Source organism: Haliotis rufescens, unplaced genomic scaffold (genome assembly GCF_023055435.1).
Source record: "Haliotis rufescens isolate VD_foot unplaced genomic scaffold, xgHalRufe1.0.p SCAF_12, whole genome shotgun sequence".
Lineage (NCBI taxonomy): Eukaryota > Metazoa > Mollusca > Gastropoda > Lepetellida > Haliotidae > Haliotis > Haliotis rufescens.
Window position 1 is genome coordinate 9,698,681 of NW_025963802.1, and position 26,875 is coordinate 9,725,555.

Genomic DNA, 26,875 nt, shown 5'->3' on the forward strand with positions numbered 1-26,875 from the left:
ACAAAAGACATTAAAATAAGAAATGTAGGTTTAATTCTGAACAGTGAATACAATATTACAGTGATTCTCAACTCGTGTTGATGTAGACCCCACACCAGCAGTTACTTTCTTCGTAGCATGTCAACAATACTTCCTGGAATACAAACAACATTCATTTGATTCATCAATATAAGTATCTTATATTCGTATGAATAATTCAATTAGTTGTGATTTGTTTGCTAATGTGGCTGGACCGCTTGTCAGTGAGACTGGATGAGATCCTCGAAACAAATAATGTGAAATCATGACCTATGTGAAGTTAATGGTGTATGTGAAGTTACTGACGTATGTGAAGCTAATGACGTATGTGAAGTTAATGGAGTATGTGAAGTTAATGACGTATGTGAAGTTAATGACGTATGTGAAGTTACTGACGTATGTGAAGTTAATGGTGTATGTGAAGTTACTGACGTATGTGAAGCTAATGACGTATGTGAAGTTAATGGTGTATGTGAAGTTAATGACGTATGTGAAGTTACTGACGTATGTGAAGTTACTGACGTATGTGAAGTTACTGGTGTATGTGAAGTTACTGACGTATGTGAAGTTACTGGTTTATGTGAAGTTACTGACGTATGTGAAGTTCCTGACATACGTGAAGTTAATTACGTATGTGAAGTTACTGACGTCCGTGAAGTTAATGACGTACGTGAATTTAATGACGTATGTGAAGTTAATGACGTATGTGAAGTTAATTACGTACGTGAAGATAATGACGTATGTGAAGTTAATTACGTACGTGAAGTTAATGACGTATGTGAAGTTAATGGTGTATGTGAAGTTAATAACGTACGTGAAGTTACTGACGTACTTGAAGTTGATGACGTACGTGAAGTTGATGATGTATGTGAAGTTAATGACGTACGTGAAGTTAATGACGTACGTGAAGCTAGTGGTGTATGTGAAGTTAATGACGTATGTGAAGTTAATTACGTATGTGAAGATAATGACGTATGTGAAGTTAATTACATACGTGAAGTTAATGACGTATGTGAAGTTAATGGTGTATGTGAAGTTAATAACGTACGTGAAGTTAATGACGTATGTGAAGTAAATGACGTACGTGAAGTTAATGACGTACGTGAAGCTAATGGTGTATGTGAAGTTAATGACGTATGTGAAGTTAATGGTGTACGTGAAGTTAATTGTGTATGTGAAGTTAATTAAGTACGTGAAGATAATGACGTATGTGAAGTTAATTACGTACGTGAAGTTAATGACGTATGTGAAGTTAATGACGTATGTGAATGAAATGACGTATGTGAAGTTAATTACGTACGTGAAGATAATAAGGCACGTTAAGATAATGACGTACGTGAACTTAATGACGTATGTGAAGTTAAGGGTGTATGGGAAGTTAATGACGTATGTAAAGTTAATTACATACGTGAAGATAATGACGTATGTGAAGTTAATTACGTACGTGAAGTTAATGACGTAAGTCAAGTTAATGGTGTATGTGAAGTTAATACTGACGTGAAGTTAATGACGTATGTGAAGTTAATGGTGTATGTGAAGTTAGTGACGTATGTGAAGTTAATGGCGTACGTGAAGTTAATGACGTACGTGAAGCTAATGGTGTATGTGAAGTTAATGACGTATGTGAAGTTAATGGTGTATGTGAAGTTAATGATGTATGTGAAATTGATGGTGTATGTGAAGTTCAAGACGAATGTGAAGTTAATGACGTATGGGAAGTTACTGACGTATGTGAAGTTGATGACGTGCGTGAAGTTAATGACGTACGTGAAGTTGATGACGTATGGAAAGTTGATGACGTACGTGAAGTTGATGACGTACGTGAAGTTAATGACGTATGTGATGTTAATGGCGTATGTGAAGTTAATGACGTATGTGAAGTTGATGACGTATATGAAGTTAATGACGTATGTGAGGTTGATGACGTATGTGAAGTTAACGACGTACATGACGTCACGACTTACGTATAGCTCTGGTGTTAAGAAAACATTTCATCATGTCAGCTGCAGGCTTGATGCTCCTCCTGAATAACTCCTGCATGAACCAGGCTGCATCCTCCGAGCAGACAGTTTTGCTGTTTATTCTGTCTCCCACACACCGAATGAATTCGTTGGTGGCTCTGTAAATAGATGCATTTGTCGTGTTACCCTACTCACTGACCTTCCTTTACATACTGCGGAAAAATAGTATCTGACATGTTACTCATCTGCAAAACATGAAATCGTATCTCAAGTGCCCTGATCGATGTTCAGGATGTCAGTCACATGATTGTCTAGTCAGATTCGATTGTTTACAGACCGCCGCCAAATATTGGTGAGTGCCGCGTTAAACAATAAACAAAAACTGACAAAACAAAAACTTACCGACAAAAGCCGTTATAGCCCATTGTGTTAAAACTTTGTTCCATGGTCTTCGAACACCCCATAATGTCCGAGGTGAAATTTTCGTGGGCCCAGCAGTCGCCCTCCGACAGCATGACTAGACAGAGTGAGTGACAAGTTACTGGATATACACAGTGATGAGTGTGACATGACTAGACAGAGTGAGTGACAAGTTACTGGATATACACAGTGATGAGTGTGACATGACTAGACAGAGTGAGTGACAAGTTACTGGATATACACAGTGATGAGTGAGACATGACTAGACAGAGTGAGGGACAAGTTAATGGATATACACAGTGATGAGTGAGACATGACTAGACAGAGTGAGTGACACGTTACTGGATATACACAGTGATGAGTGTGACATGACTAGACAGAGTGAGTGACAAGTTACTGGATATACACAGTGATGAGTGAGACATGACTAGACAGAGTGAGTGACACGTTACTGGATATACACAGTGATGAGTGAGACATGACTAGACAGAGTGAGTGACAAGTTACTGGATATACACAGTGATGAGTGTGACATGACTAGACAGAGTGGGTGACACGTTACTGGATATACACAGTGATGAGTGTGACATGACTAGACAGAGTGGGTGACACGTTACTGGATATACACAGTGATGAGTGGGACATGACTAGAAAGAGTGAGTGACAAGTTACTGGATATACACAGTGATGAGTGTGACATGACTAGACAGAGTGAGTGACACGTTACTGGATATACACAGTGATGAGTGTGACATGACTAGACAGAGTGGGTGACACGTTACTGGATATACACAGTGATGAGTGGGACATGACTAGAAAGAGTGAGTGACAAGTTAATGGATATACACAGTGATGAGTGAGACATGACTAGACAGAGTGAGTGACACGTTACTGGATATGCACAGTAATGAGTGAGACATGACTTGAGTGAGTGAGTGACACGTTACTGGATATACACAGTGATGAGTGTGACATGACTAGACAGAGTGAGGGACACGTTACTAGATATACACAGTGATGAGTGAGACATGACTAGACAGAGTGAGTGACACGTTACTGGATATACATAGTGATGAGTGAGACATGACTTGAGTGAGTGAGTGACACGTTACTGGATATACACAGTGATGAGTGTGACATGACTAGACAGAGTGAGGGACAAGTTACTAGATATACACAGTGATGAGTGAGACATGACTAGACAGAGTGAGGGACAAGTTAATGGATATACACAGTAATGAGTGAGACATGACTAGACAGAGTGGGTGACACGTTACTGGATATACACAGTAATGAGTGAGACATGACTAGACAGAGTGAGGGACACGTTACTGGATATACACAGTGATGAGTGAGACATGACTAGACAGAGTGAGTGACACGTTTCTGGATATACACAGTGATGAGTGAGACATGACTAGACAGAGTGAGGGACAAGTTACTGGATATACACAGTGATGAGTGAGACATGACTAGACAGAGTGAGGGACAAGTTACTGGATATACACAGTGATGAGTGAGACATGACTAGACAGAGTGAGTGACACGTTACTGGATATACACAGTGTTGAGTGAGATTATTTCATGACACATGTCGTGAGTGCGCCACCTCAAAAGTTATTTGACTACACTTCCCAATGCACCCCTGCTTCTTTCACTTGCATTATATGACATGACCAAATGACATATGTTGTTGATGTTGATTGTTGTTTAACGCCGCACTCAGCAATATCCCAGCTAAATGACGGCGGTCTTTGAATAATCGAGTCTGGACCAGACAATCCAGTGATTAACATCATGAGCATCGATCTACGCAATTGATGACATGCATCAACCAAGTCAGCGAACCTGACCACCCGATCCCTTTAGTCGCTTCTTACGACAAGCATAGTCACCTTTTACGGCAAGCATGAGTTGCTGAAGACACAGGTCCCAATGTCATATATAGATATTTCAGAATGATACAGGTACGATATATGAAAATAAAGAAGGGGTAGTGCTTAATCTTTTTCAAGGTATATAGTTATACTTTGGAAATAATGTACTTTTAAAATACTTACTGTCAAGCCCCTCTTCACACGCATATTCAAAAACGTTGGACAACATTGTCGCCAAAATCTCTCCGCTTGCGCCACACTTCTTCATCTCCTCTTGAAAGCATCTGTTTGCTGCTTTAAGGGTACTGGAAAAACGAAGATGTAGATGTGCACAGGCCTGACCACCCGACCTACCGTCAAGTGTGGATGCCTGGGCCTACATGTTAAATAATAGCGCTTGTTGTTACCCTGCCTAGCCCTCGGCAGTAAGCGGATAAAACAAGAAGTGGTCAGCTCGGGGGACGGTAAACTGAGAGTAGGGTTGTTAAACTGCGGATGAGTAACTCAGCGGACGAGCACTATAAAAGTAGCATAACTCCGGAACTAAAAGAAGTAGAGCCCGCACAAACGCACACACATACGCACGCACACATACGTACGCACGCACGCACATACACACACACTCACACATACTCAAATGAACACACATTTACACACGCACTCACACACACATACTCACACGCACGCACATGCGCACGCACACACACTCTCACACACGCCCATATTCACACACACTCAAACACTCACACTCACACACACTCACACACATACAGTCACACACACAGTCACACATTCAAACACATATACACGCACACACTCAAAAGCTTTCTCACACACACTCTAACACACACACATGTACACATGTACACACACATACAGTCACACACACACAGTCACACATTCAAACACACATACACGCACACACTCACACACTCAAAAGCTCTCTCTCACACACACACACACACACACACACACACACACACACACACACACACACACACACACACACACACACACACACACACAAACACCTCATCACATCTAACGGTTTTTGAGGGTGGGACAGAACGTTATTGTCCGGTCAGACAATATTGTGTATAGGTTACCGGCATGACTCCCTGATGTCAGCATCCACGTTGACTCCACTCGCAGGCTGCATGCCACTGATACTCATCAAGGCCCCGAAGCAGCTTTCCTGTGCCGTCTTGATGCCCTGCTCATCACAGGTTCCGGTAAACACCTGCCGCCTGACCAGGGAGGAGGGGCTGCTGGCTAAAACAGGGAGATGGGTTTATTAGTATTCCAGTTATATCACGACGTGTCAGATTAATGTGGGAGGAAAAGCCCAAATGGTGCGGGTCTTAGAAGTTTACTACCTTCATGATATGGTACTGTTAGTGTTGTTTGTGTGGGTTGTCAATGTCTGTTTGTTAGTTATGGTGGTGTTAGTGTTGTTTGTGTGGGAAGTCAATGTATGTTTGTTAGTTATGGTGGTGTTAGTGTTGTTTGTGTGGGTTGTCAATGTATGTTTGTTAGTTATGGTGCTGTTAGTGTTGTTTGTGTGGGAAGTCAATGTATGTATGTTAGTTATGGTGGTGTTAGTGTTGTTTGTGTGGGTTGTCAATGTATGTTTGTTAGTTATGGTGGTGTTAGTGTTGTTTGTGGGGGTTGTCAATGTCTGTTTGTTAGTTATGGTGCTGTTAGTGTTGTTTGTGTGGGAAGTCAATGTATGTTTGTTAGTTATGGTGGTGTTAGTGTTGTTTGTGTGGGTTGTCAATGTATGTTTGTTAGTTATGGTACTTTAAGAGTTGTTTGTGTGGGAAGTCAATGTATGTTTGTTAGTTATGGTGCTGTTAGTGTTGTTTGTGTGGGTTGTCAATGTATGTTTGTTAGTTATGGTACTGTTAGTGTTGTTTGTGTGGGTTTTCACTGTCTGTTAGTTATGGTGGTGTTAGTGTTGTTTGTGTGGGAAGTCAATGTATGTTTGTTAGTTATGGTGCTGTTAGTGTTGTTTGTGTGGGTTTTCACTGTTTGTTAGTTATGGTGGTGTTAGTGTTGTTTGTGTGGGAAGTCAATGTATGTTTGTTAGTTATGGTGCTGTTAGTGTTGTTTGTGTGGGTTTTCACTGTCTGTTAGTTATGGTGCTGTTAGTGTTGTTTGTGTGGGAAGTCAATGTATGTTTGTTAGTTATGGTGCTGTTAGTGTTGTTTGTGTGGGTTTTCACAGTATGTTTGTTAGTTATGGTTGTCTTAGTGCTGTTTGTGTGGGAAGTCAATGTATGTTTGTTAGTTATGGTGCTGTTACTGTTGTTTGTGTGGGTTTTCACTGAATGTTTGTTAGTTATGGTGTTGTTAGTGTTGTTTATGTGGGAAGTCAATGTATGTTTGTTAGTTATGGTGCTGTTAGTGTTGTTTGTGTGGGTTTTCACTGTATGTTTGTTAGTTATGGTGCTGTTAGTGTTGTTTGTGTGGGAAGTCAATGTATGTTTGTTAGTTATGGTGGTGTTAGTGTTGTTTGTGTGGGTTGTCAATGTTTGTTTGTTAGTTATGGTGGTGTTAGTGTTGTTTGTGTGGGAAGTCAATGTATGTTTGTTAGTTATGGTGGTCTTAGTGCTGTTTGTGTGGTTGTCATTGTATGTTTGTTAGTTATGGTACTTTAAGAGTTGTTTCTGTGTTGTTGTCAATGTATGTTTGTTAGTTATGGTACTTTAAGAGTTGTTTGTGTGGTTGTCAATGTATGTTTGTTAGTTATGGTGGTGTTAGTGCTGTTTGTGTGGTTGTCATTGTATGTTTGTTAGTTATGGTGGTGTTAGTGCTGTTTGTGTGGATGTCATTGTATGTGTGTTAGTTATGGTGGTGTTAGTGCTGTTTGTGTGGTTGTCATTGTATGTGTGTTAGTTAGGGTTGTCTTAGTGCTGTTTGTGTGGTTGTCATTGTATGTTTGTTAGTTATGGTGCTGTTAGTGTTGTTTGTGTGGGTTTTCACTGTATGTTTGTTAGTTATGGTGGTGTTAGTGTTGTTTGTGTGGGAAGTCAATGTATGTTTGTTAGTTATGGTGGTGTTAGTGCTGTTTGTGTGGTTGTCATTGTATGTTTGTTAGTTATGGTGGTCTTAGTGCTGTTTGTGTGGTTGTCATTGTATGTTTGTTAGTTATGGTGGTGTTAGTGTTGTTTGTGTGGTTGTCAATGCATGTTTGTTAGTTATGGTGGTGTTAGTGTTGTTTGTGTGGTTGTCAATGTATGTTTGTTCGTTATGGTGGTGTTAGTGTTGTTTGTGTTGGTTGCCAATGTCTGTGTCTGTCTTTGTGTTCACAAAGTGTGTGTGTTAGTGCCGTAGCGTCAGTGATATTTGTTTTGGTATTGCTTGTTTACTGCGCATCACGTGTGTTACGATGTTATATTCAGAATAAGATTTAATTCGGAGATTCGGTTATTCTCTGGCGTTGACCTTTACCTAAGTTTGCCTGTATTCCTTTAAATTACTTAATTAAAGATGAGGGGATGCGGGGATGCGGGGGAGGGCTTGGCCTTAGGTGGCACACTTACCCCGTCATAGCATAATTACTTCATGAAGATCTATGTAATCCGTTCATGATAATACAATCCCATACTGTGTAAACGTAATACATTCATCATGATTATGCCACACCAAAACTAGTCCGCCTTCGTGGTCTAGTGGTAGAGCGTCCGCCCGGAGAGCAGAAGGTCCGGGGTTCGATCCCCGGCCGCGATAACCAAAAGACGTTAACAGATGGTACTTGTTGTTACCCTGTCTGGCGCTCGGCATTAAGGGGCAAAAACAAGGACTGGTCGGCTCGGAGTCAGTATACTGTGTCTGAGTGGGGTATTCATGTTAAACTGCGGCATGGTATCTCAGTGAGCTAGCACTATAAATCGGCATCAGTCCGGACTAGTACAAGCAACCACACACACACGTGCATGAACGTCGCTATATAAGTTCAATAATCTTGGACGCGACGTTAAACCCCATTTCACCTCACCTCACCTCACACCAAAACTATGTACTTGTTCCGTGAGAAGAATTCATCTGTCTCAGCTGACAAACCTTTCAAGGTATGGACTCGGTGCAGTACATTGGTGCCATCGAGAAGCCCATCTCAATTGTCCTCCGCTGTAATATTGCAAAAGCACCCGCTCATTTTCACTTATAAAACGGAATAATTTGACTGACGAGGATAAAGAGAAAATAGTATGGAAGCGTATAAGTGCAACAGTCTACTTACTTACTTACAGTCTACGTAGATGATACTTACATCATGATGATGATGATGATGATGATGATGGAGATGATGATGATGATGATGATGATGATTATTATTATCATCATCATTATCATAATTATTATTTACAAATTAAAATAATAAATGCAGCAAAGAGGGTTTGGGTGATCCTGGCACAGTTAGGCTGGTTTGGCTCATCATCAGCTCAGGGCCTTTTCCCCCTCTACACGCAGCCCAGACAGCGAATGGGACTTCTCCCAGGAAGCTCTGCCTGGTCAAACCCACCCAGAACTTTTCGGAGAATGTGAAGACTCCCCAACACTGCAGCCTTCTGCATTACCCAGATTGTCAGAAGGGCTGTATTCCTGGTAGCAAAACCGGGTACTCTCCCAATGTCAGTCCCAACAGATTGGGAGGTACCAAACCTAAGGCACCGAGAACAATGGGGAGTCGGACAACTTGGTACTTGGGATGCAAGCGTGACATTTCGAAAGTGAGGTCCGCATATTTGCCATGTTCTTCCTCAATTTTGTCAATCACATTAGTGTCAAAGGTGACAGTAAATTCAATGATATAAATTATTTCATTGGAGTTATCAAGATCAAGATCAGGTTTGTTGGCCTGGATACGTCTGAGGCTGTAAATGGGCCTATTCCAAAGAAGTTTGTATTTATCATTTTCCATGACGCCCTCTACATATTCCGGGTCGTACCATGGGTGGACCTCTGTGTCAAAACCACAAGCATGGCGAAAACGGTAATAAAATGATCGAGCTACACCATCATGTCGTTTAAGATACTGTGTTTGTGCCAAAGCTGGGCATCCGATGACAATGTGTTGGACAGTCTCATTAAATTCATTACATAATCTACATTTCATATTTACATTTTGACGCAAAATCACACATTGACGGTTTCGAGTGGGAAGTGACTGGTCCTGAGCAGCAAACAGAAAGCCTTCTGTTTCTCTTTTCTGCAGGATTGCTGATAAACTGCACATAAACTCGATGCAGGGGTCGTTCAGATAGCCTCTCCTTTAAAAACTGAGTATGGGCCGACTTGATATGGCACTTCGCTTAATTGACACTCATTTCTGTACCGTCCAGCAGTACAGAACCATCAACAAAACAACGCCGACATTGAGGTTGTGTCCCACATCCTTGGCTCGTTTTAGATAACTGTGGAATGCCATGCTTCACAAGAGGATCATCAGACAAATAATTGTGGGCAAAAGTGCACAAAACAATTCTATCATGAAGAGCCTCCACGTTAATCAAACCACGCCCTCCCATCATAATTGGTAAATATAAGCAATTGAGGGAAGAGCGAGGGTGGTGGGATCTATTGTCTGATATGATTCTTCGTGTGAGGGTGTCAATATCCTGAATTTCTTGTTTCGTCCAATCAACAACACCAAAAGAATACGAAAGGACGGGCACAGCATAAGTATTTGTGGCTTTGACTATATTGCGAGCGTTCAGCTCTGAACTCCAGATTTTCTTTAGTCTACATTTGTATTCTGCCCGAAGTTTGCCCTTGATATGGGCATTCTGGAGTTTGTCCCTAATCTGCATCCCTAAGTACGTATAGGCCTGATCTTCCACAAGATGGTCAATAACTCCTCCTCCAAGTAAACTGACTGATCCTCCCTCTTCTACCTTGCCATGTTTCAAATGAAGAATGTTGCATTTGTCGAGTCCAAAGGACATGCCGATATCATTAGAAAAGAACTCGACAAGCAGAATCTGTTTTTTGAGTGTAGATCCTCTATTGGCAATAAGTTCAAGGTCATCCATGGAAAGGAGGTGATTATTATTATTATTATTATTATTATTATTATTACTGTGGTGCCTTGGGGTAGCCTAGTGGATAAAGCGACGGCTCGTCACGCCGAATGCCCGTGTTCGATTCCCTACTTGGGTATAATGTGTGAAGCCCATTCAGGGTGTCCCCTGTCGTGATATTGTTGGTATATTGCTAAAAGCGACGTAAAACCATACTCACTCACCCACTCACTCGTAATAGGAGGTATTCGTATTCATCAGTCCGTGTTTATGCAATTATTTTAAAATGCATTGCTGGTTGACGTTTTAAATTCATGCACGTTACTATTAGCTCATGTGATGCAAACATTGCCCAAGAGCATGTGTGGATGTTTAGCCGAAAGTGCTTACCGGTATATAATTTGGTTTGTTTATTGTTTAATGCCGTGCCCATCAATATTCCAGCTATATGACGGCGGCCTGTACATAATCATCCTCTGGTGATATTATAAGCAATGTACGAAGCTCTCGGAATCAACAGTCACCGAGCCTTACGACCCATAAGTTGCTGGGGACAAATTCAAACTCGGAATCTTAACTGGAACTAAAGTTTGGTGACATGACATTATTGTTTTAATGTAAGTAAGTACCGGAAATCTTGGTTAAAATTGGAGTTAACAAATAAACGAAAGAAACAGCCAAATAGTTAAAGCGAACATATACGTGCGTTTCAACATTGATTGAAGTATTTCGAATCAACACTTATACGAACTGTCGGGATAATCTCTAAAATGCACTAAGTTCAACTTACAACAAGCAACAGCAAAGTGTTTTGAAAATACTACAATATATACCGTCTCCAATCAACCTACCGCATAGTGCAGCCCAACACAGGAGGATCCCATAGACTAAACCACTCATGTCTGCTTGTTTATCCACTGTCTTGTACTACCGCCAGTTGTTGGAACTCTTATATGAGTGAGATTAAGTTTAATTGGGCAATTAAAACCCACTTACTGTAATTCTATACCGCGACACAGTTGCTCTCTCTGCGCCAATTCCAAGTAATTTTCTCCCTGATCTTTCGCTTCACATTTCATCTGACCCTCGTGTACGTATCGGTGTGTCATTAGCAGTTGCCATGGATAATGAGGCGCTCCTTGATGCGCAGGTTGGTGGGGTGTGTGGAGTCATCGTAGGTTGATGGTGTTGCTTGTGATGGCCTACCTTGTTGGTTTCATTTGTGATGAATGTTATTGTTGTTGAATGATGTTAGGTGGTGTTGCTTCTGTTGCTGGTTTGTCTATATCATATGAAATATGCCAGCTGTATGACGGCGGAGGAATGTTGAGGTTGTTATGCGTTGAATGATGGTGGAGACTGATGCCAGGCATTGGTGATCTTCATGGCAGACAAAGTTGATGTTGTTCGGCGTTGGTTGATGGTGGCCATTGATGCTAGGGATTGGTGATACTCTTGAAAGACAAGGTTGATGTTAGACTGCGTTAGTAGATAGTGGACATTGATGCTAGGGATTGGTGATGTTCTTGGCAGACAAGGTTGATGTTAGACGGCGTTAGTTGATGATGGACCTTAGTACTAGGGATTGGAGCTGTTCTTGGCAGACAAGGTTGATGTTAGACGGCGTTAGTTGATGATGGACCTTAGTGCTAGGGATTGGTGATGTTCTTGGCAGACAAGGTTGATGTTAGACGGCGTTAGTTGATGATGGATTTAGTGCTAGGGATTGGTGCTGTTCATGGCAGACAAGGTTGATGTTAGACGGCGTTAGTTGATGATGGATTTAGTGCTAGGCATTGGTGCTGTTCATGGCAGACAAGGTTGATGTTAGACGGCTTTAGTTGATGGTGGACATTGATGCCAGGCATCGATGATCTTCATGGCAGACAAGGTTGATGTTGTTCGATGCTGATGGATCGTGGACATTGATGCTAGGCATTGGTGCTGTTCATGGCAGACAAGGTTGATGTTAGACGGCGTTAGTTGATGGTGGACATTGATGCCTCTGTGTATGAATGACTGATCTTGTTTGATCCTGGTTGATGTTTGCTGTTCTGAGTCGTGTTCGGTGTGGTTGGTTATGGATGATGATGATGATGTATGTAACTGGGAGTTGTGTTCGATGTGAATCGTTATAAGCTGTGGTTTGTGTTATTGTTGGTTATGCATTGTTGCCGTTATTAGTTACGACAAATGCTACTGTTTGTTTTTGCCTCTGATTTTAGCTATTTATCTATAATCACGACTATCTCAAAGGTTTAATGAAATGTATGTATGTTTTATGTATGTTTAATATTATTTATAGGGCCATAGTTGTGATCAATAGTTGATTTGCCATGAAATAACACAAAGTATTATGTGAACTGTGGGCTGAATGACCTATATGATGCATAAACATTAATTGATTGGTATGACGTTTATGGCTTTTATTGCAAGTAAGACTTACCTATCCCGGACGTATGTATGTACACAAAGCCCACATGCCAGCGCTGACATTTGTGAAGATAATGACGATGATAAAGATATTTAACTTACAAAAACCTAAACAACCAGCCACAGGCATCAAATGTTAACAGACTGACTCACACGGTCAGCTGCTCTAAGCACCACACTACACTTGTTGAGAAATCAAAGAAATGGTAACATCAAAGACCACATTCACATAATCACAATCAATCAAGTAACCCGTTAGAAACATTGCAACACACAGCTGTGGGCAGTTTCAGTACCAAAGCGGGACCTTGAAGTAGCATGTATATGAAATATTACATAGACATGTAGTGCAGTATTTCTCCCATGACCTCTTTTACCATGTATATTACATGTTACATACATTTACTACAGTGTAGCTTTTCCATAATGACATAATAGATGGACCATAGTTCTATATTTTCGTCTAGAGGCGTTTTAATTTTATCTATCTGGTTCTTTTTTATAAAGTATGTGACACCCATGTACCATGTATTCTATCTTATCGTCTAGATGTATTTTACTATTTCTATCTTTTGTGTTGTATATAAAGTACGTGACTCATAGATAGTACCACGTATTCTATATTATCGTCTAGATGTGTTTTACTATTTCTATCTTTTGTGTTGTATATAAAGTACGTGACACATACATGTACTATGTATTCTATCTTATCGTCTAGATGTGTTTTACTATTTCTATCTTGTGTGTTGTATATAAAGTACGTGACACATACATGTACTATGTTTTCTATTTTATCGTCTAGATGTGTTTTACTATTTCTATCTTGTGTGTTGTATATAAAGTACGTGACACATACATGTACTATGTATTCTATCTTATCGTCTAGATGTGTTTTACTATTTCTATCTTGTGTGTTGTATATAAAGTACGTGACACATACATGTACTATGTATTCTATCTTATCGTCTAGATGTGTTTTACTATGTCTATCTTGTTTGTTGTATATAAAGTACGTGACACATACATGTACTATGTTTTCTATGTTATCGTCTAGATGTGTCATACTTTTATCTATCTTGTTTGTTATATATATAGTATGTGCTGTTTGTGAAAAGAAAGAAATTGGTATACAATATCTAGAATAAGTATTTCGGAATTTCATATTTTGTGATAATGCTGCAATAATGATATTTAATATTATCAGTAGATATCACAAAATTTTCACTTTAGCGCTGTTTGGTTTCTCAATGCAAACAACAGAACTGTTCATGCAACACTCACGATATGGCTGAAATATTGCCGATGTGACGTAAAGCATAAACTCACTCAGTCACTCATGTTCATGCAATAACTTGTACGTCTCTATAGATCGTTCATCAACATGTTCGTCTTTTTTAATCTCTCTCTCTCTCTCTCTCTCTCTCTCTCTCTCTCTCTCTCTCTCTCTCTCTCTCTCTCTCTCTTAAATGAGCTGCAATGATACTTTTAAGACTTGTAAAACAAACCCGTACTTTGTCTTCGCGTAATATACGGCAAAACATCTAAATATATTTTCAGAATATCGAATCGTGTTTGAAGACCATCAAAAGTATTCATATAACTGTTGGTATTTTGTGAAGGCAGTGTGATGAAACGTGGTTTGACATATAAAACACTGCGTGGTGAGTGGGCAGATGCTTGCACGGCCAATTAATACTAATTTACTCTGACCCAGCGCATTGTCATAGTCACCCCTTGATTTACCAAGGTCGTCCTGGACTATATAGCCCGTTATTACCATGGGAGGAGGGATATGGCGCAATACCTTGATAGTCCAACCAATCAGCGCAGGATATCACAACAGGAAACAATTTTGTAATCAGAATTCGAAATATATAGTGTAGGGATTTCATAATTGACAGCCTTGATTATACCAAATTATGATATAACTTGAAATATACACTCGCCCGCCTCCATGTCATGAGGCGTAGGTGTTGTCTTTTTGTCACGTGCAAAGGAGTATAAGTGTCCACTGGCACACTGGAAATGTCAAGTTTTAAAGTTACGAAACACTTTGCAAGTTCGTTATGAAAATTATATGACGCGATCAAATGGTTGACATCAAGCCATTTTCTTTCTTACATTTGAAAGACCGATTTTACCACCTTCAAGAAAAAGTCTAACTATGGGCAGGTCTGTGACCAACAATTTTCGTTTTTGCAATGTTTCTGTACTGTCTTTATATACATCAGATGGGGTCAAAACGTTCTCATGTTTAAATATTAAAACTTGTGCTCTGAAACTCTCTAAAATCAGCCTTTTCGACACATTTTAGCTTAGGGTGTACATTTCGTGTTGTTATAAGTCCAAAACATGCAAGTGTTGAAATAGACAGAGACTTACTCTGATTTTTTTTAACATGTCTGATAACTGTCCTAAAAATTCTTTAATGCTTCCTGGAAATTTAAAGATCATCTAGACCAAAAGGGGGTATTATCATACACTATGAAATCAAAAAGTAAAATATGCCAAATTCTCCCGATCTCCCTTTCACGGAAATTAAGGATATTGTCGCTATTTTTTCAAAATCCGACACAACCAGAAGTCTACGTAATGCGATTCTTGATGTGTTTACAAGGTCAACAAAATGCGTTTTCGCACTCTACATTTCTTAAAGCACAAGAATCCGTCAAATCCCTCTATCACACAGTATTCCATATACATGCGAGTCAGCCATCTATTACCTACGCTCTGCGAAAAGGATGTGGTTTGCCACTGCAAAAGCTCGGCGTGTCCACTTGTAGCTGCCCAAATGTGGATTATACAGCCGCTGCTATCAACTTGGGTCTGCTGTGGTTTTGACTGCATCGAAAATATTTGGGAACGCAGAACTTTCCTTTTACCTCCATTTCTTTCCATTTTATTTCCAATTATATCAGGTTATCAAACGGTTTGAAATACGCTAATCATTCACAATATTTATACACCGGATTTTGACCGACTGTGTGTAGAATGAATAGAAGTTTGAAATATCAACTCATGTAGTTATTTTGCGTGTATGGTTTCTATTTGCGTATTTTCATCACTTCCGACCCTGAATCCCCTCAATACAGGAGAACAAATGATGATTATCATTAAGTTTTGCTTATATGTTTCAAATAAAATTTAGACACAGTATCTTTATATTGAGAACCTATTTGTATGGAAAACTTAGTGTTTAGATCGTTTGCAGTTTGAATCACGGCGCTTAGTCTGTGAATTAGAATCCTAAGAAAATTAGAAAATATCTACTATCTGCATGCGGAGCTGATATGAAGTTTAAGGAACATGATACGTAATAATATTGCATAATTAATATTTCATTGATCAAAATGAACATGATTACGTAGACTCAATAACGGCCCGAGTGTCGTAATGGTTAAATATCGATTGAAACTTTAGAAACTGATAAACCAATATTTTTGTCTTTGAATGGCATTTAGAAGTGATACACATAAGGAAGATAATTTATGGATGTCAACTTCTTTTCAATGAGGAATAAAGAAGTTGACATCCATAAATTCTCTTACCAAGTATTTTTGTCTCCCCTGGACGGGCATAAACATTTTCTGCGCTTTAACAGAAAAGTAGAAACAGAATTTACACTACACCCTCCTACACTAACAAATCTCAAACTACACTCCCCTAAACTTCCACACCTCACACTACACCCTCCTACACTTCCACACCTCACATTACACCCTCCTACACTTCCACACCTCACACCACACCCTTCTACACTTCCACCCCTCACACTGCACCCTTCTACACTTCCACACCTCACACTACTCCATTACACACTTCCACATTACACCCTCCTACACTTCCACACCTCACACTACACCCTCCTACACTTCCACACCTCACACTACGCCCTCCTACACTTCCACACCTCTCACTACACCCTCCTTCACTACCACACCTCACACTACACTCCCCTACACTTCCACACCCCACACTACACCCTCCTACACTACCACGCCTAACACTACACTTCCACACCTCACACTAAACCCTCCTACACTTTCACATCTCACAATACACCCTCCTACACTTCCAAACCTCACACTACACCCTCCTACACTACCACATCTCACACTACACCCTCCTACACTTCCACACCTCACACTACACCCTCCTACACTTCCACACTTCACACTACACCCTCCTACACTTCCACACCCCACACTACACCCTCCTACACTACCACAACCCACACTACACTCCCCTACACTTCCACACCCCACACTACACCCTCTTACACTTCCACACCTCACACTACACCCTCCTACACTACCACACCTCACACTACACCCTCCTTCACTTTCACACCTCACACTACGCCCTCCTACACTTCCACACCTCACTATACACCCTTCTTCACTGACACACCTCACACTACACTCTCCTTCACTTCCACACCTCACACTACACCCTCCTACACTTCCACACCCCACACTACACCCTCCTACACTACCACACCCCACACTACACTCCCCTACACTTCCACACCCCACACTACACCCTCCTACACTACCACACCTCACACTACTCCCTTCCACACTTCCAGACTACACTCTCCTACACTTCCACACCTCACACTAAACCCTCCTTCACTTCTACATCTCACACTACACCCTTCTACACTTCCAAACCTCACACTACACCCTCCTACACTTCCACACCTCACACTACACCCCCCTTCACTACCACACCTCACACTACACTCTCCTTCACTACCACACCTCACACTACACCCTCCTACACTTCCACACCCCACACTACACCCTCCTACACTTCCAAACTACATCCTCCTACACTTCCACACCCCACACTACACCCTCCTACACTTCCACACCCCACACTACACCCTCCTACACGTCCACACCCCACACTACACCCTCCTACACTTCCACACCCCACACTACACCCTCCTACACTTCCACACCCCACACTACACCCTCCTACACTTCCACACCCCACACTACACCCTCCTTCACTTCCACACTACACCCTCCTACACTTCCACACCCCACACTACACCCTCCTTCACTTCCACACTACATCCTCCTACACTTCCACACTACACCCTTCTACACTTCCACACCCCACACTACACCCTTCTACACTTCCACACCCCACACTACACCCTTCTACACTTCCACACCCCACACTACACCCTTCTACACTTCCACACCCCACACTACACCCTTCTACACTTCCACACCCCACACTACACCCTTCTACACTTCCACACCCCACACTACACCCTTCTACACTTCCACACCCCACACTACACCCTTCTACACTTCCACACCTCACACTTCACCCTCCTACACTTCCACACCCCACACTACACCCTTCTACACTTCCAAACCTCACACTAAACCCTCCTACAACTCCACACTTCCACACTACACCCTCCTACACTTCCACACCTCACACTGCACCCTTCTACACTTCCACACCTCACACTACTCCCTTACACACTTCGACACTACACCCTCCTACACTTCCACACCTCACACTAAACCCTCCTACACTTCCACACCTCACACTACACCCTTCTACACTTCCACACATCACACTGCACCCTTCTACACTTCCACACCTCACACTACTCCCTTACACACTTCCACATTACACCCTCCTACACTTCCACACCTCACACTACACCCTTCCACACTTCTACACTTCACACTACACTCTCCTACACTTCCACACCCCATACTACGCTCTTCTTCAATTTCACGTCCAACACTACATCCCCCTACACTTCCAGGCCCAACATTACGCTGCCGCCTGTCTGTCAGATTCATGTGTTGATAGTTCATGTTTTTATTGATGGTGACGATCTACAGATACATGTTTACACAACACAATGGAGGAGAACATCAATTGGGAGTCCATCTCGTTAAATCTCCATAGGCGTCAGCTGTACTTTATGGAATAGATAACTTCATTCCTAGCTGTTTAATTTATAAAACAGACATTGCGGTATCCAATCCGTGACGATCGTATGTGTACTGTGATCTTTATGAAAGCTTGAAAAACTCACAGTTATTTCCACCGAAACACTTAATTGGAAAAAGTATACCCTAAGTTTGCATGACAATGAAAATAGGTTGACATTCACCACTAAAACCGACACGTCCGCTTGTCAAAATTCAAACAGAAAATATAAATTAATATATTTAATGCCGCCTCAGTAGTTCCATAGATAGACCTGCCAAACAGTGAGTGAATTGATTTAACGCAGTCAGCAGTTTCTAGCTGTATTCACAGCCTATAATTATACAGTCAGGGCCAGACAAGTCATGCAGTCGCTGCAATCCACGCCATCGGGCACGGCATACGTTCAGCATCGAACCTTGAACACTCGCCAACTTTCGTGTTAATAAAAATAAATAAAAATACAATACAATTATTCAATTCTTCTCTGTTTTTCGAAGAATATAGAGGTGGCATTGGAAAAGAATTAAAACTTTCTATTTATCTTTTGGCATTTTTTTTAGAAAGTGACAGGAAAGTTAGAAATTGTACATACGTAGGCTTACAAGGTATCATATCATACGCTGTCTCGAGTAACGATGAAGGTATGCATAGGTCTTTTTTGAGCAAACACTTACGGGATTTGAAAGAGTGCTATTTTTCTCAGTCCCATAGGAACAATTTGTGGTTGTAGTTTTATTCTTATGCCTCATTATCCGGCTGGACGTTTATAAAAATTAAATTTCATATTCTTGATATTTGAAACGTAAACCATCTAATACTCTAGGAGACTATACTCACTCCCTTCTCAGATTTAGCAGCCTACACTCATCCCCTTCCCTGCTCTAGCAGCCTACACTTATCCCCTTCTCAGCTCTAGCAGCCTACACTCATCCCCTTCTTAGCTCTAGCAGCCTACACTCATCCCCTTCTCAGCTCTAGCAGCCTACACTCATCCCCTTCTCAGCTCTAGCAGCCTACACTCATCCCCTTCCAAGCTCTAGCAGCCTACACTCATCCCCTTCTCAGCTCTAACATCCAATACTCATTCCTTTCTCAGCTCTAACAGCCCATACACACACCCTTCCCAGCTCTAGCAGCTTATACTCAACCCCTACGCAGCTCAAGCAGCATGTACACATCCCCTTCCAACTCTAGCAATCTATACACATCCCCTTCCCAACACCAGCAGCCTATACACATCCCCTTCTCAGCTCTAGCAGCCAGTGCCCATCCCCTTCCCAACACCAGCAGCCTATACACATCCCCTTCCCTGCTCTAGCAGCCAGTGCCCATCCCCTTCCCAACACCAGCAGCCTACACTCATCCCCTTCCCTGCTCTAGCAGCCTACACTCATCCCCTTCTCAGCTCTAACATCCAATACTCATTCCTTTCTCAGCTCTAACAGCCCATACACACACCCTTCCCAGCTCAAGCAGCTTATACTCAACCCCTACGCAGCTCAAGCAGCATGTACACATCCCCTTACAACTCTAGCAATCTATACACATCCCCTTCCCAACACCAGCAGCCTATACACATCCCCTTCTCAGCTCTAGCAGCCAGTACCCATCCCCTTCTCAGCTCTAGCAGCCAGTGCCCATCCCCTTCACAGCTCTAGCAGCCAGTGCCCATCCCCTTCCCAACACCAGCAGCCTATACACATCCCCTTCTCAGCTCTAGCAGCCAGTACCCATCCCCTTTTCAGCTCTAGCAGCCAGTGCCCATCCCCTTCCCAGCTCTAGCAGCCTATACACATCCCCTTCACAGCTCTAGCAGCCAGTGCCCATCCCCTTCTCACCTCTAGCAGCCAGTGCCCATCCCCTTCACAGCTCTAGCAGCCTATACACATCCCCTTCACAGCTCTAGCAGCCTATACACATCCCCTTCACAGCTCTAGCAGCCAGTACCCATCCCCTTCTCACCTCTAGCAGCCAGTGCCCATCCCCTTCACAGCTCTAGCAGCCAGTACCCATCCCCTTCTCAGCTCTAGCAGCCAGTGCCCACCCCCTTCTCTGCTCTAGCAGCCAGTGCCCACCCCCTTCTCTGCTCTAGCAGCCAGTACCCATCCCCTTCACAGCTCTAGCAGCCAGTGCCCATCCCCTTCACAGCTCTAGCAGCCAGTACCCATCCCCTTCTCAGCTCTAGCAGCCAGTGCCCACCCCCTTCTCTGCTCTAGCAGCCAGTGCCCATCCCCTTCTCTGCTCTAGCAGCCAGTGCCCATCCCCTTCTCTGCTCTAGCAGCCTATACACATCCCCTTCACAGCTCTAGCAGCCTATACTCATCCCGTTCCCAGCTCTAGCTGCCTATACACATCCCGTTCCCAGCTCTAGCAGCCAGTACTCATCCCCTTCACAGCTCTAGCAGCCTATACTCATCCCGTTCCCAGCTCTAGCAGCCTATACTCATCCCGTTCCCAGCTCTAGCAGCCTATACACATCCCGTTCCCAGCTCTAGCAGCCTATACTCATCCCGTTCCCAGCTCTAGCAGGCTATACTCATCCCGTTCCCAGCTCTAGCAGCCTATACTCATCCCCTTCCCAGCTCTAGCAGCCTATACACATCCCGTCCCCAGCTCTAGCAGCCTATACACATCCCGTCCCCAGCTCTAGCAGCCAGTACTCATCCCGTTCTCAGCTCTAGCAGCCAGTACTCATCCCGTTCTCAGCTCTAGCAGCCAGTACCCGTCCCCTTCTCAGCTCTAGCAGCCTATACTCATCCCGTTCTCAGCTCTAGCAGCCAGTACTCATCCCGTTCTCAGCTCTAGCAGCCAGTACCCGTCCCCTTCTCAGCTCTAGCAGCCAGTACTCATCCCGTTCTCAGCTCTAGCAGCCTATACTCATCCCGTTCTCAGCTCTAGCAGCCAGTACTCATCCCGTTCTCAGCTCTAGCAGCCAGTACTCATCCCGTTCTCAGCTCTAGCAGCCAGTACTCATCCCGTTCCCAGCTCTAGCAGCCTATACTCATCCCGTTCTCAGCTCTAGCAGCCAGTACTCATCCCGTTCCCAGCTCTAGCAGCCTATCCTCATCCCGTTCCCAGCTCTAGCAGCCTATCCTCATCCCGTTCCCAGCTCTAGCAGCCTATCCTCATCCCGTTCCCAGCTCTAGCAGCCTATACTCATCCCGTTCCCAGCTCTAGCAGCCTATCCTCATCCCGTTCCCAGCTCTAGCAGCCTATCCTCATCCCGTTCCCAGCTCTAGCAGCCTATACTCATCCCGTTCTCAGCTCTAGCAGCCAGTACCCGTCCCCTTCTCAGCTCTAGCAGCCTATACTCATCCCGTTCCCAGCTCTAGCAGCCAGTACTCATCCCGTTCTCAGCTCTAGCAGCCAGTGCCCATCCCGTTCCCAGCTCTAGCAGCCTATACTCATCCTGTTCTCAGCTCTAGCAGCCTATACACATCCCCTTCTCAGCTCTAGCAGCCAGTACCCATCCCCTTCTCAGCTCTAGCAGCCAGTGCCCATCCCCTTCCCAGCTCTAGCAGCCTATACACATCCCCTTCACAGCTCTAGCAGCCAGTACCCATCCCCTTCTCACCTCTAGCAGCCAGTGCCCATCCCCTTCCCAGCTCTAGCAGCCAGTACCCATCCCCTTCACAGCTCTAGCAGCCAGTGCCCATCCCCTTCCCAGCTCTAGCAGCCAGTACCCGTCCCCTTCCCAGCTCTAGCAGCCAGTACCCATCCCCTTCACAGCTCTAGCAGCCAGTACCCGTCCCCTTCCCAGCTCTAGCAGCCAGTACCCATCCCCTTCACAGCTCTAGCAGCCAGTGCCCATCCCCTTCCAAGCTCTAGCAGTCAGTACCCATCCCCTTCACAGCTCTAGCAGCCAGTGCCCATCCCCTTCCCAGCTCTAGCAGCCAGTACCCATCCCCTTCTCAGCTCTAGCAGCCTATACTCATCCCGTTCCCAGCTCTAGCAGCCTATACTCATCCCGTTCCCAGCTCTAGCAGCCTATACACATCCCGTTCTCAGCTCTAGCAGCCAGTACCCATCCCCTTCTCAGCTCTAGCAGCCAGTGCCCATCCCCTTCTCAGCTCTAGCAGCCTATACACATCCCCTTCACAGCTCTAGCAGCCAGTACCCATCCCCTTCTCAGCTCTAGCAGCCAGTGCCCATCCCCTTCCCAGCTCTAGCAGCCTATACACATCCCCTTCACAGCTCTAGCAGCCAGTACCCATCCCCTTCTCACCTCTAGCAGCCAGTGCCCATCCCCTTCCCAGCTCTAGCAGCCAGTACCCATCCCCTTCTCAGCTCTAGCAGCCAGTGCCCATCCCCTTCCCAGCTCTAGCAGCCAGTACCCATCCCCTTCACAGCTCTAGCAGCCAGTGCCCATCCCCTTCCCAGCTCTAGCAGCCAGTACCCATCCCCTTCTCAGCTCTAGCAGCCAGTGCCCATCCCCTTCACAGCTCTAGCAGCCAGTGCCCATCCCCTTCACAGCTCTAGCAGCCAGTACCCATCCCCTTCACAGCTCTAGCAGCCAGTGCCCATCCCCTTCCCAGCTCTAGCAGCCAGTGCCCATCCCCTTCCCAGCTCTAGCAGCCTATACTCATCCCGTTCCCAGCTCTAGCAGCCTATACTCATCCCGTTCCCAGCTCTAGCTGCCTATACTCATCCCGTTCCCAGCTCTAGCAGCCTATACTCATCCCGTTCCCAGCTCTAGCAGCCTATACTCATCCCGTTCCCAGCTCTAGCAGCCTTTACTCATCCCGTTCTCAGCTCTAGCAGCCTATACTCATCCCGTTCCCAGCTCTAGCAGCCTATACTCATCCCGTTCCCAGCTCTAGCAGCCTATACTCATCCCGTTCCCAGCTCTAGCAGCCTATACTCATCCCGTTCCCAGCTCTAGCAGCCTATACTCATCCCGTTCCCAGCTCTAGCAGCCTATACTCATCCCGTTCTCAGCTCTAGCAGCCAGTACTCATCCCGTTCTCAGCTCTAGCAGCCTATACTCATCCTGTTCTCATCTCTAGCAACCAGTACCCGGATAAAACAAGAATTGCAGTTAGATCCACTATCTGTTGTAGATCTCCAAAAGTCAAGAGATGCAATAGCCAGGGCCAAACTAGCCCTATTTCTGAGAGATGGACAGCTACTTGAACGTATATAAACAGAGCAGCCAAAGATAAAAATGAAAGCATATGAATATACATGTACTTCTTATCAATACAAAACTCACAATAGATTTGTGTAGCCTACAGCCACACATGAGTCCCAAAGACGAACAGGTCAGTCGAAATTGATAAGGCAGAAAGCGACGTCTTAAACACTTTAAGCAACATTGTCCCTACCAGCCTTTAATCGACCTATCTCACTCACTTCAAACATGTGCAAAGTTATAGAAGCCGGGGTTAAAAAGGCCCATATATCACCTTGAAACTGGCAACCACGTCAAGCCTGATCTAAGGGCTTCAGGAAGGGACACTCATGTCTGAACCATTTACTAAGACTGGAAAATGAAATAAATAAGCTCAATACCTAGCCGCGGTATTTCTGGACTTCAGCAAAGCTTTCGGCATGATATGGCATGATGGAAATCCAAAACATATCCAATCAGCTCTGGACGGTGTAGATCAATGGTGGAATAAATGGGTTGTTCACCCTTTCAAGTGACAAAACTGTGGGACTTCTATTCAAACGGCGGGGGAAAGATACCATGACCCTGTTTCTCCATAGCTAATATTGGTTCCTTCATAAAATTATTTTATATGGCATTATGCATTATAAAGTATAATCTCTAATGTAATGACCAGGTATTAAGCCTAATATGCATATGCTTTTGGAACTTTGCATATATACGTACAAACCCTTCGTGTGATAGGTTACGAAAGTGATTCGGCGCCCAGTCTGTCTGATTTGGCTGATTGCGTGTCATCGTGTCCCATGGCGTGGATTGTGGCTCATGCCCTCAGTCACCGGCTTGCCTGGTCCAAGCTCGATTATTTACAGGTCGTCACGTTATAGGTGGAATATTTCTGACTACGGTGTTAAGCATTACTCGCTCATTCGCATATATTTTATGATACTGTGACGTCGGCATTCTCCTAGAATATCCAATGAATTAAATGTTCTTGAATGCGGAAAAGACAAATTTTAAAATTCCTGATTTCTTCATGATCTACGAGGAGATGATAACTGGACATCACATGTGTTACATTAGTCGGGAATTGTACGTCCTGGTCCATGTTTGGTCTCCTAATTACCCCCCATCCATATCTGTTAGATACTGCAGTACCCCTTCTTCATTAGTAGCACTGTACACACATGCAGTTATTTCGTGTTGGTTCCCAAATTGTACGGGGGCACAGGTGGCCCAGTCGTCTAATGCGCCGCGATTCGCGGTGCTGAGTTGCGTCCCTTGGGCACGCCAGAAACCTATGAGTGTTGGTTCGAATCCCGGTTCGCCCCGGTTATGTTTCTAGGTTTGTCAGCACCATACCCGTGCTCGTGGGTTTTACCGAAGTGGTAAACGTCTGAGACCTGCATCACTTCGGGCTTTCCTCCCACATTAAGCTGACACGCCGCGATATAACTGGAATACTGTTAAAAGCGGCGTTAAACCCAACTCACTCACTCCTAAATTGTACCGAGAGGGTTAACCTAGAAATAGGTACGTACAGAATTAAATGATTAAGTAACCACAGACAATCAGTACCAATCAACTTTTATAGAGAGAATCTCATCCGAGTGTCTTCAAATATATCAACACGAGTTGATAAAAGTCCGAGGCTTGTTTGGAAGATATACAACCAAGGGAGGGCATTAAACGAGCGTCTCAATCAATTTGCCACTTTCTATTATCCGAAATATAGTTGAGGAAAATAATGATTCAGGATATGTATACTACACAAAAGAAGTTAAGGAACATTCGATTCTTTCATATTACTACAGTTAAATACTACTAGCATTGCAATATGAAAGAATAGGGTGATCCTTAGCTTCTTTTGGGTATGTTAAACCTCAAGCAAACACTTTCATTTCCGCAACATGAAATACGCGTTCACTACAGGAATAGACAACATAAAGAGAGAATATTAAAACGATTTGAAATGCGCATACCCAATTCCCACCGAACCCCTTTTTAAGCACGTTAAACATATATATACATTCGGGAATTATACGGGACAGTGTATTCTGAAGGAAAACGTATAACAAAACTATATCAAATTCATCTGGCGAATTGTCAAACTACAAAATGCAGTCCTCCTTTAACAGCTGTATCATCGATTGCCCTATGCATATATGAGCCAATGACCTTGGTCCATCAGCATCAGTTCCCGTGATGCACGCCTGTTTCACCAACATGTTGAGACCTATACTAGCCTCACTCTAGGTTGTTCTCTCACTTTAAGGAGGCAACTGTGGTACAACTTAAATTCTAGTACAGTAAACTACGGTTATAACGAACTAAAAGGGACCACTAATTTTAGTTCGTTATAACCGTAGTTCGTTATAAGCATATATACAGCATAACTACAGCAATTTTAGGGACAAAAAAGTAAGTTCGTTATATCCGTCAGTTCGTTATAAGCGTGTTCGTTATAACCGTAGTTTACTGTAATGTCCTGTCCGGTAAATATAGATTTAACAAGGGTTTATACGTGTATACTGTTCAGAGAGGAGTTAAACCCAATTCTCACTCACTCACTAACCCGGCGTCTGTCACAGCTGACGATTCATTGTACAGAATGCAATATTATTTGAACAAATTGCGAAAAATAACCACTATCTATGTATGTATGCGGTTGGTTTCGTTTTATTATTTTCCAATATAATTCCGTACTTTATTTTTTCCCAGCTTCTCGAAAACAATACGATACTTAAACATGCTCCGAAGAAATCATTTCCTTTACAGACACCTGTGGTGTTTCTTATTCTGAAATGCCTCCCCAACATATATTAATCATTGATCGGGGGTGACCCAGTCGTCTAAGTGGTCGCAATTCGCTGTGCAGAGTTTCGGCCCTTGGGCACGCTAGAAACCTATGGTTGTTCGAATCCCGGTTCGCCTCAATTATGCTTCTAGGTTTGTCAGCACCATACAAGTTCTTGTGGGTTTCACCACGTCTGAGACCTGCATCAGTTCAAGCTTTCCTTCCACATCTTTCTGACATGCTGCGATATAATGGGAATATTGT

General features: G+C 43.4%; 1 protein-coding gene across 1 annotated transcript; it reads right to left on the minus strand.

Moving 5' to 3' along the window:
- Positions 1–10: 10 nt before the first annotated feature.
- LOC124143883 lies at positions 11–11,306 on the minus strand. Its single transcript, XM_046513036.2, has 6 exons — positions 11,150–11,306; positions 5,383–5,548; positions 4,460–4,581; positions 2,382–2,496; positions 1,983–2,137; positions 11–133 (listed from the first exon to the last, which is right to left on the minus strand). Exons 1-6 carry the CDS (start codon positions 11,196–11,198, stop codon positions 102–104), a joined length of 639 nt encoding a protein of 212 aa, XP_046368992.2. The 5' UTR covers positions 11,199–11,306; the 3' UTR covers positions 11–101.
- Between the last annotated feature and the right edge of the window lie 15,569 nt (positions 11,307–26,875).